The sequence below is a fragment of the Hyposmocoma kahamanoa genome, unplaced genomic scaffold (genome assembly GCF_003589595.1).
Source record: "Hyposmocoma kahamanoa isolate Upper Pololo Valley unplaced genomic scaffold, ASM358959v1 66, whole genome shotgun sequence".
Classification (NCBI taxonomy): domain Eukaryota; kingdom Metazoa; phylum Arthropoda; class Insecta; order Lepidoptera; family Cosmopterigidae; genus Hyposmocoma; species Hyposmocoma kahamanoa.
In genome coordinates this window covers 22,492,594-22,504,049 of record NW_020653854.1, presented here as the reverse complement: position 1 = coordinate 22,504,049, position 11,456 = coordinate 22,492,594, and the positions used below count along the sequence as shown (strand labels likewise).

At 34.6% G+C, this 11,456-nt stretch overlaps 1 protein-coding gene across 1 annotated transcript; it reads right to left on the bottom strand.

The window, feature by feature from the left end:
• Window positions 1-7,387: 7,387 nt before the first annotated feature.
• LOC113231664 (patched domain-containing protein 3-like) lies at window positions 7,388-11,298 on the bottom strand. The gene is made up of 2 exons (XM_026466102.1): window positions 10,147-11,298; window positions 7,388-8,240 (listed from the first exon to the last, which is right to left on the bottom strand). Exons 1-2 carry the CDS (start codon window positions 11,167-11,169, stop codon window positions 8,220-8,222), a joined length of 1,044 nt encoding a protein of 347 aa, XP_026321887.1. The 5' UTR covers window positions 11,170-11,298; the 3' UTR covers window positions 7,388-8,219.
• Between the last annotated feature and the right edge of the window lie 158 nt (window positions 11,299-11,456).

Below are 11,456 nucleotides of genomic sequence, written 5' to 3'. Positions count from 1 at the left end.
GTGGAATCCTGACTTGAGCATTGAGTAGAGTTCTAGAATACGACCCTAAGCGTGTGTCCATGGCACCTGCGATATAGGGTTTCCCTAGTGCGGGGCTATGAGTGCGGGCGTTATTATTGGAACTACCACGCGTTCTATGCCGTAAAGATACCGTTTTCTTTGTCATGAGTAGGTAACAATGCAGTGTATTTTAAAAGTCTGATCGGTTATTTAAATTTTTCCATTTTCGTCTAATTTGAAAATAAAAAGTAAGTTGACTGTAATTTTTTTTATTAATTTGTTTCAATTTCCTCTTCATGCAGGTTTGTTTTTTTCGGTCTCGTAAATTTCTCTTGTTGAAAAAGTTTGTTTAGATAAATAAATAAATATTAGACACCATCACATACGTTGCTCTGATTCGAAAGTAAGTACCTAAAGCACTTTTTTTTACTCTTTAGGTATATATTCACGGGTTTTGATCATTATTGAACATGTCAGCCCCATTACAAAAATAAGAAGTAATAAGAAGAAGAGAAATACCTCAAGAAAGCAGTTAATAAAATTCAGAAAGAGAAAAGAAAATACTACCAAACCAAACATGTATACAAATTCTTCGCGGCACTACATGTTGGCTCCGTCAAAGCAGATTGAAACCACCCTACATTAAATGTACGGAAACCAGCCTGCGCAAACAACTGCACCCTGATAGGTTCCGTCTGAACACACTCCGTGGGCAAAATGATGTACATCCTCAGGAATCCCACACACTTCGCAATTCGGTGAGTTCACCCTCCGCATCAAATACAAAACTTTGTTTAATGGAACGAGTCCATATCGAAGCTTATGCGCGCTGACAATTTCACCCCTACTTAGTTTTACATGGTCAAACCAAGGAACACGAGGAGGCTCACTCTGCATGACCGTATTATGGAAATTGGAGACAACGGTGGTACCACAAACACCCAGACCCGAGACAATATAGAAAAGTTAGTTTTCTACGTTGACCCGGCCGGGTATCCAACCTGGGGGTCTACTCTCGATCTCCGTCCATCCTCCGTCCGAAACAATTACTGTCAAATAAGTAATGTTCGACAAAATTAAAAGAAAAGTATCAAGTATGAAGCTCCATTCGCATCACGCGTCTTTTCGTTTGGTCAAGTATTGCTTTGGCAGTAATTGTTTCGGACGGATGTCCGACGGTTATCGAGAGTAGACCCCCTGGTGTGCAAGTAACTCGACCATGGAGGTCGTCGAGGATTTATTTATTATAATTTGATTTACTCAATGTCAAACTTAGAATTTTCAAATTTTCAGCTGTTTCTAAAAGTAGACAGTGACAAAGGTCACAAAATTCAAAAAAATGCATTTTGTTTTATTTAATTAATATAAAATAAATAAATAAAAGGGTGGAGTAAGGATAAAAAATGTTATTTTGATTGTTACTTTAAGGCTCTATTTCTATTGCGATTTTTTGTAACGATATTGCACAGAATGCTGTATCTATTTTGTACGTTACAGAATTGACCATAAAGTTCATTATGCTATGTACAATATCGTTCGTTAAAAATTCGCTTCCACTCCGTTCCGTCGCAATGTAAATTGAGCCTAAGGCTAATTCTTATTTATTTAAAAATACCTAAACGTTATTATGTTGTTGTTGTTAAACGTTATTATTAGTTTGTTCTCACTTAGTCTTTGTTCTCTTAAATGTGTCGGTGTGTGTATTTTATTCATTCTATACTCAATCAATTCCGAACAATAGTCATACCAGTCTGTAGGTACTTCACGCGCCTCGCTAGTCTCCAGTAGGTCAATGGTTCATACATGACATACAAACACTGATAAAACTTTATGACAAATCACAACAACTGTATGCAAAGTAACGGTAATTACACTCCTTGCGTCGACTGTATACTTATATTTGTATGAAACTGTGTTATATCTTTGAAACAAAGGATAGACAGATTTTAGAAGTTTGCGTCCCGAATCGACTAATTCGCGACTTTTTTAACCGACTTTAAAAAATGGAGAAGGTTCTCAATTCGGCTGTATGTTTTTCTTTTTTTTGCATGTATGTTACGCGATAACTCCGTGATTTTGTGAACCGATTTTGACGATTATTTTTTTGTTGGAAAGAGGGCAGCTCAGTAGTGGTCCCATTTAAGTTTGAACAAAATATTCCACCTCTAAGGGTGGCAAACTGGGGGATGAATGACTTTTGAGGTCGGTTTTTTAGTACTCTGTACGGAGATTAATAATAATAATAATAATAACGCACACACTCAACATATAGATTATTATGATGTCAGGCGACGGGACGACACGCCTACGACGTTTGCAGTACCATTCAAAGATATGGGGAGCACTGCCACTGCGTGTGTCACCCTGAGACATAAGTTGATAAGTCCAATGTGCCTATAATTTCACCAGCACCACCACCCTACAAAATGGAACACTGCACTATGGGAAACAGTAGAACGACGGCGTATCAAAAATGGTTTTGACCAATGTCTTAATTGAGATACACATTTCATTTTGTTTGATAGGTATCATACTTTGTTATATGGAAGGTTTTTTATGTTAGATAGGTATGTTAATTTAATAAAAATACATCCAATATCTCCTTTCCCAATATCATATCGTTGTGGTGTATATGAAATGGAACTTTCGACGTCGCAATTCTTATTAATCTTGTTAGATAAGCTTTGTGCTATTATATGTAACTATTTTTCCGGATTTAAATCGGTTGTCAACCGTATCATATGTGTAACAATCGCGAAAACCTAAGAACTCGATATGTGCGATTATATATTTCTATAAAGCACATCATACGTAAATGTCAAAAATGGTTGATATTTTTCTTTGTCGTGTAATGTAATGGAAATAAATCATAATTAAAAATGGAGACATAAACTTATCTTTATCAAATTCATCTAAGGTGTCGCCTGTTAGCGAAGCGTCGATTTTTGTATTATTTCATAGCGTAGGTATTCATTCTCAAAATTTTATAAAAATCAGCTGCGGTTTTTTGCGGTTTCTAATGATATGAAAGAACTCATAACAAATGTCCTGCCGTAGAAAAATACCCTTATCAATGCAACGCGATAAGATAATATAGATGCGGTTGCATTTATCATATTATTTACACTACACCATTACTATATAATGCACTGACACATTAATTTCATAAATTTATTAATACAAGCAGTTGTTTGTTACTGAATTACTTTCAACTCCTTTTAAAACGAGTACTTTCAAATGTTTGAGACGAGAACTAATACTTTGCTGCTTGAAGGTGGAGGTATTTTTGCGCTTCTTACTAGATTCTAAAGAATTTTCGTAAGACATACACCTCCTCGTCCTCGTTTTCCAGTTGAAGTAGATGGAGTGGAATCGATGATCACAAAGTAACAAATAACTCTTGATCCAACTGTTAACCCTCAAAAAGGCTTCTTTCGTCATGCTTACCTCAATCGACTGTTAAACTGAGTCACTACAATCACTAAATATCAAACGTAAATTTTCCTCCGAAACTTCATAACAATCTCGTACAAACCGATTAATTTCTTCCACCTAGAGAAATTCGTGAGGTCCGCTGGTTCGTTCAGTGGCTTATTTTCATAGCGTTTGACACGGTTTGCTAGAAGATGTCGCATCAATTTTTGTAATTGTTCGGTCTTTGTTTTATTAATTATAACAAAACTAGTGGAGTAATTTCACAAAAAATAATTGAATATCATGGTGGTATGATCCTAGCATTCAATAAAATATTTAATTACGACATCGAGTATATAACTAGAAATAGAGACGAAATGTCATTTAATTTGTTTCCGTTGCGTGATTCAGTTTGTTTTGTAATTAGATGTTTTGGTGTTTTCACACACCACCGAATAGAACAGCACGGCATTGTTAGAGATATTATCTTTATTACAATAAAGACAGAATATTTTTTGGAATATACGGAGACGTACACACAGGTCAGTACTTGGCCTGTCTATGTTTCAGTGCAAACGAGAGTTGATATTTATAAGAGCTGTATCGCTAATGTGTTATCAGGAATATATGGCCCTTATTTCGTCTCTATTTCTGGTTATATACTGATGCCTACAATATATATTCCTATTTATGTATTTACATGTAACATCGCATATATGTATACGGTGTTATTTTTAAAATGCTAACAACCTCGATGGACTGTATTACTAACATCATAAACAATAACTGTTGTTCCATGACTTTTTACAAAACATAATAAATCCAAAAATAAACTTCAGTCATTGTTGTATATCATTTTTTTTTAAACGTGCAAGCGTCCTCCGCGACGACTCCACCTGTCACTCTTCCTGCACGTTATTACCGTTTAGAGCTACTACTATGTGAGTGCAAATGCCGATTACGCGAATGATGATAATGCGAAGACGGTTGCGCGAAAGCTTAAATGCGCGATAGTTCATTTGCGCGAATGGTTAGTTGCGCGAAAGTTTGAATGCGCGATAGTACATTTGCGCATGACGATAGCAGAACTCCCATGGCTGCAGGTTGTTGCAATTCTTTGCAATGCAAAGTTTTCGTAATAAACTATACGTTTATTTTTGTAAAAGTTTATTAGGGTGTACTAGCAACAATTAACTTGCCTTCCAGCTTTCGCAAACCTGTCTTCGTACTATAGTCATTCGCGCAAATGAACTATCGCGCATTTACTCTTTCGCGCAACTGACCATTCGCGCTTATGAACTATCGCGCATTTAAGCTTTCGCGCAACCGTCCTCGCACTGTCGTCATTCGCGTTATCGGCATTCGCAGTCACGTAGTACATCCTCTAAATCTATTTATATTTGTATGTAATCTAGTGAAATTTGTTGAATTATTATTACTATATTATATCATGGAACAAAAGTTGTTGTTTATGATGTCAGAAATATGCGAGTTTGTCAGTAGGTATTTAAAAAATGTATGTATGAACCATATTGATGGGTCACGGCAGCACCCGGCATCATCAGCCAGGAAATCCCGTTGAATAGTGAAGGTATGTCAGTCAGTAAGCAAACTAATAGATTCCAAATTGCACCGATTTGCTGCTCCATTCTGTGACACTGTAGGTGCATTACGTAACTGCTAGTTATAAGAGGACATGGAATTACCTTGTCTTCCATTCGTGACCCTCGACGTTCAACCGTCCAATTATGTGCTCAATCAACTGGATTCTCGGGAATTTTTCCGATTCCGCCTAGTGTGAAATTTTATTTATACTCTGTAGCTAATCGGTTGTGAATTTATGCTCTTTGTACAAAATTTGCGCTCTACCAATGTAAAATATCTTATACCGATACCTCCAATGAACACTACACCAACTTAATTTTCGGACATGTTCTGTTTTTATTTTGTTTTTTGTTTCTTTATCTTTTCACTAAATTTATTTTCATTTTAAATTTTGTTTTTGTTTCTTTATTTCTTTTTTTCGTAAAATTCGGAGAGCATTATACTAGTAAATAAATATGGTTGTTTACAAAAATAACAGAAATGACCAAAAAATATAATATAATAAATAATATAAAAATCTAAGTAGTTGCTCTCTAATCTGTGTTTTATTGAATTAAGTTGCATATGCAGCGTTATATTACTGTCATACGGCTTCCAATAATATAAATTAATACCCAGATAACAAGTGCGTGTTGTAGTTTATATGATAACGCGGCCGATTTAAAATGAAATAAAAATAAAATTAACAGATAAACGCAATCCATTTAAAAGGTTCATTACTGTTTTACCGATAAAAATCTAATTAACAAATGCCTATGACATTTTTGTAATAAAAAAAGAATTCCTTCCAATAAAGAATTCTCGCTCTCTCTAAACTTCTAACCTCGAAACTCGTTGGCACAAAACAAGCTAATAAAAAAGCTTAATATTTTATTACTCAATATGTGTTAGGATTGCAGACAATCCGTTCAATGTACAGTTAGAAATGTGCTACTTAAAAGCAAATAAAGATCAAAGAACAAAACTCCGGTCCATGATCAGCTAATTGAATACGTTATGTCCATCCGTCGTTTACGATAACCGCTGTGGTACTCGTGTTATTGAACAAAACGTTATCTTCCGATAATAATTTATGTCATTTGTTTCGCATTTTAGCTGTTCGGTATTTGCTCTTTATTTTCATTTACGAAAACTCATTCGCGACAGGTCTGTGCAAAATTATACACTCTTAGGTATGCACTCTACAAATTGTCGAAAACAGCGGACCGCCGAACTATAGTAATGGCCTACCATGGCTTTGTAAGATCTATCCTTAGGTGTGGTGTGATTTTCTGGGGTAACTCTACCTACGGAGAAATGTCATTTAGAGCCGAAAAGCAATGTGTCAGGGCTATTCCTTGACCTTGAACCTTTTCTCTGTGACATGAGATTCTTGACCTTGAGACATCTTTATTTGTAAAGACGAACTCGAGCGAACTTCCAGAGAAAGTAAGCTCACAAGCGCACCCACTTCGCATCAGGAAATATAATGGTCCAAAGAATTACTTGCAAATCGGCCTTATTCAAAAATAGCGTTGTCGATATGACACCTGAAATATTCAATAAAATCCCTGACACATTATTCTATTAAAATTTTTAATAGAATATTAAGATTTTTTATTGCGTCTGGGATATCTTAACATTATAATATAATATTCAAGCATGCAATAAACACAACTTTTGATTGACAAATGTTACTACAGCATAGAAGAATATTTATATGACGGTTCCACTTAGAGGATGGAAAAAAGCGGTTCCATATCTTAGACTTTTTAGACATTGTACTGTTATTATTTTTTGTTTGACATTGCATTTTTGTTATTTTATTGACTTCGTATGCCATTTTGGCTTATTGCAGAGCATCGAGTACATAACCAGAAATAGAGACGAAATAAGGGCCATATATTCCTGGTAACACATTAGCGATACAGCTCTTATAAATATCAACTCTCGTTTGTACTGATATATTTCAGCCAATATTACAGGCCAACTACTGACCTGTGTGTACGTCTCCGTATATTCCAAAAAATATTCTGTATTTATTGTAATAAAGATAATATCTCTAACAATGCCGTACTGTTCTATTCGGTGGTGTGGGAAAAACAGCAAAACATCTAATTACAAAACAAATTTCAAGTGTAATAATGCTTACCTATGAAATAAAGATTATTTTGAATTTGAAACCAAATCACATTTCATCGGTAATTAAATATTAAATATGTAATTTTGCAATTTTTGTCCATTATAGCAAAGCTCAAGTTAACTGGTCGATTTGAAGTGAAACAGTTGACGACACTCATTGACGACACCCGTCAATTATTTTGAACTCGGGCTAGCCAATCGGAGCGCAGTTATCAGTTATGATATGGCAGAATAGTTTTCAAACAAATTAAATGACATTTCGTCTCTATTTCTGGTTATATACTCGATGTTGCAGAGATTCGTTAAAATATTATTACCATATATACCATATACCATAGTAACAAATGAATAAATGAATTGAATTGAAAACTATATATATTAGACGATGTTATCATTGCTAAGTACTATTGAAATACTTCATCGCATATTTATTCTATCTGCATTGCCCTCATTATTACAAAGAAGTTTTTGAAAGTTTTGTATACATATAATATTACATGTAGGTATACTCAAAATTCATGCAGCATAGTTTTGATGATGTTAACAACTTTAGTGCTAATGATAGTTTTGCTTGTAAGGCGATAAAATTACAGAAATAATACGCATCATCATTCGTGTCCATTGTCATACATTATTATTAAGCGCTGGCCACATCGCGAACGAAGTTAGTTAGCTTAGTTCACGTAGTTGCATGCAAAGCTAAGAAAATACGTAGAAAGTAGTGACGTGCTACACTATGGATAGGTGCGGGGCTGAAGGGCGGCAGAATTGCAAATATTTTACATAGCTAGCGGGATCGTTGGGTTAGTTTAGTTAGCTCGATTAGTTTAGTTCGCGGTGTGAACCGAAGTATGAAGACCCCGGATACGTGAGCTAAGTTAGCTTAGCCTCGTTCACGGTGTGGCCAACGCATTAAGTTAATGACAGTTTATATATGGGTACATAAGCATGAAGACAAAGACGGTTATAAACGGTAGAAATTATTGTAATGTATTAGCGTTAAACTGGTAAAACCACTCTAACTTAACAACTGCATTGTTAGTAACTTACAAATAACTGCATCTAACAGAGTATAATAACTACGTAGTATATAAACTAAACTATTGCAATTCTCTGTAGGGTAATTACTACGCAATAGATAACTAGGACAACCAGAAACGAAACGCAAAAGGCCGAGAAGACGCTGGTCCTCGTCATATTGCAAAATTTAAAGAAATGAAATGGTTTCTTCTGCAAGTAGAATATGTTTTTTACTCTATTGATGCGTAATACAAGCGTCAGCTATAACAGTTTTTACCACTTAACAGCCCTTATATGAAAAAACAGAAGTCTACTTAATTGTTAACATTTAATATCATTAGATACATGCTTAAACAACTAAGTACATTTTTCACTTTCATTCATTGCTCGACATTCTATATTTATTAACCATGGAAGTCACAGGAAATATAAAAAGTATGTGCAAAGTAACATTTAAAATAATATTTTGAGCAAAAAACAATGTTTGGCATTTGAGAGAATTGGATAACTCTAAAGCTAGCTATAGATACGATACAATGTACAATCAAGCTTGATAACATATAAAGTCAAATAATCATACACAAATCACCAATTTAAAAATAGCTCTCGTATTTGACTACTTTTATACTTACGTACAATAAATATAAAGCTTTTTGATTTAGACATTTTTGCCTACTACTACCATCTAATTCTTATACTTATTATAAAACTATTATTAACGTATTTGAGATTGACATTATTGATGTGATTTAGAATATTACAGGGATTATTATCTAATTTGTTATTTTAATCTCTGTTGTACTTTTGTCTACTTTAGTATGCGATATCACAGTAATTGATAATAACCTCTTATGAACAAAAGTAGTTATTGATAAGACATTGTCTGTATATTGGCCATAATTTATAAAATCTTCCTACGAATTACATCATGCATATAATATAATGATGTATTCAAAACATAAGTCACCCGTACGTATTGATAATTAATTTCTATTAGCTTTCATCTACTTGCTTTTCAGTGAGATTTTTACCGTTTAATTCAACCATCTCATTTTGTTTAGCTTTTTCTTTATGTACTCTGTAAGCTTTTGGACCTATTAAGGATAAAACTACTGGTAAGAACGCTAGGCCATGGAAAAGACCGAATAATATTACCAAAAGGAATATTTTGAAAAAGGACTTGAATGTGTACACTTTGGACATGCTAAGAAGAGACAAAGCTAAGAGAGTTGAACCTCCACCCAAAAATACAGCTGCGCCTATAGATGACACTGTCTTTAATGCCCTCTCGGCACGTGTCCCTTCATAAGTAGTCAGAAAAGTATGACCGACGTGAGCTGCGTAATCTACGCACAAACCTATTGCTAACTCCAGACCAATACAACTGACAATATCCACAGTCATACCCCACCTTTGCATCCAGCCTAACACATTAACTATCGTCAACAAAACGCAAATGAATATCCATAAACACATTTGAAGATTAGTGATTAGAATAACAGTGCAAACCATCACGCACAACAGTGCCAATTCGATATTTCTTTCCACTTCCACTGCTATTATTTCATCGGTAACCCAATTACCGAACACCTTGGACCAAACGCTACGATAACCATCACCTGATGTTATGTTTGTTGATTTGACTACATCTCTTACATGATTCATTGCAGGAATGTATTCTTCTGGTCCCGCAAATCTTGAAAATCTAAACGACATAGAAGATGCAGTTATATTAGGTGTTTGTTGACCACAATTAAAACGCTCAGCGAATTTGAAATTTACTTGGTATCGCCCTCCTACGGGACTGTACAAAAATTTGGACAAATATTGTTTAAATTCAACGTCCGATACCAATGAAGATGAATTAGTTAAATCACGTTTGTAATTTGAAAGAATATATGCATGAAATGGTTCTACCCACGTTTCGAAATTTTTAACGTAGGACTCATTTTTTAGTTTTTGAGTCATGCTATGTAAATTTCTAAACTCAGCATTATAATTCATTTCACCCAGAAATACCATTGCTGCATGACCTTCATCAGGGTAAAAAAAATCGTGTTTGTCAAGAAACTGTTTGTAATAAGTACCATCTGGTATAAACCATTTCACATCAAACCTTTGTTCTAATTTTAATATAGCCTGAATACTAAACCCTGTCATGATTAGAGTAAATAATAGCACAATGGACTTTCCTGGGATTGTAAACACAACGTTCTTATAGAACAGTAATAACAGTTTTTGAAGTATAGTTTTTTCTTTAGCAGGATAAATCCTTTCTCTGTGTCTGTAACAAAATAATATTCCATTTCTATTTGTCTCCATTCTCTTAAGGTCCAACGTAAATACTGCTACGTAAAATGTAACAGTGAAACAAAAAATGAAAAATACTCCTATAGCAGCATATATGCAAAACGATTTTAAAGACGGAAGAATCGTAATAGCACCTATGAGCAAAGCAACGATATCAGTGAATGAAGTAATGACTATTGACACTCCAGCATGTTTCATCGTCAAGCCAACTTTTACTGGAAGACTTTTTTTAAGGTCAGATTCACACACTGTATTCCAACATGCATTTATTACAAACATATCGTCAATACCAAGCCCCATTAAGAGGAAAGGTAAAGCAGAATGGACAGGGCCAAAAGGTACGCCCAAAATGGAACACCAACTCAAAGATGTAACATACGCCATTGCCACACTCACCAAACCAACACCACTCGGTATAAGTTTTATTTCTAACCAGTTGAGACGTGAAAGTCCATAAACTATGTACAAAAACATTAAAACTATTCCCATAAAAAGTTTATCTACCTCTTGGAACATTGCTTGGCCGCTGACATCACCGAAACTTCTACCAGCCTCATAATACACTTTAAAAGTTGACGAGTTTTGTGATTCTGATTGCATTAGTTCTAAAAACTTTGCTTCCCATAGTGCAAGTGGCACTGTGACCCAATCTTCCGTGCCAACTACATTACCAACCTCATTTAGGTCTACTGCAGACATATTAACTTGTGTGTACCAACTTAATAACAAAGAATTAGCAGAAACTATATGTCCATTCTCATCTCTTTTTACTCCACCTAACAATTTCGTATAATCTGTAGGATGACCAGTAATAGGATTATTTTTGATAGTATTGATTTTTTTTATAATATCGTATTTTGTCGTATTTTTAATTAATGTTGGATCACTTTTCCATAGGTCCAAAATGTTGTATTGTAAACAAGCATACGAAAAAGTTTCTAAGAAACTACAATAAAATTCATCAGCAACCCACAATGTTGGATCTG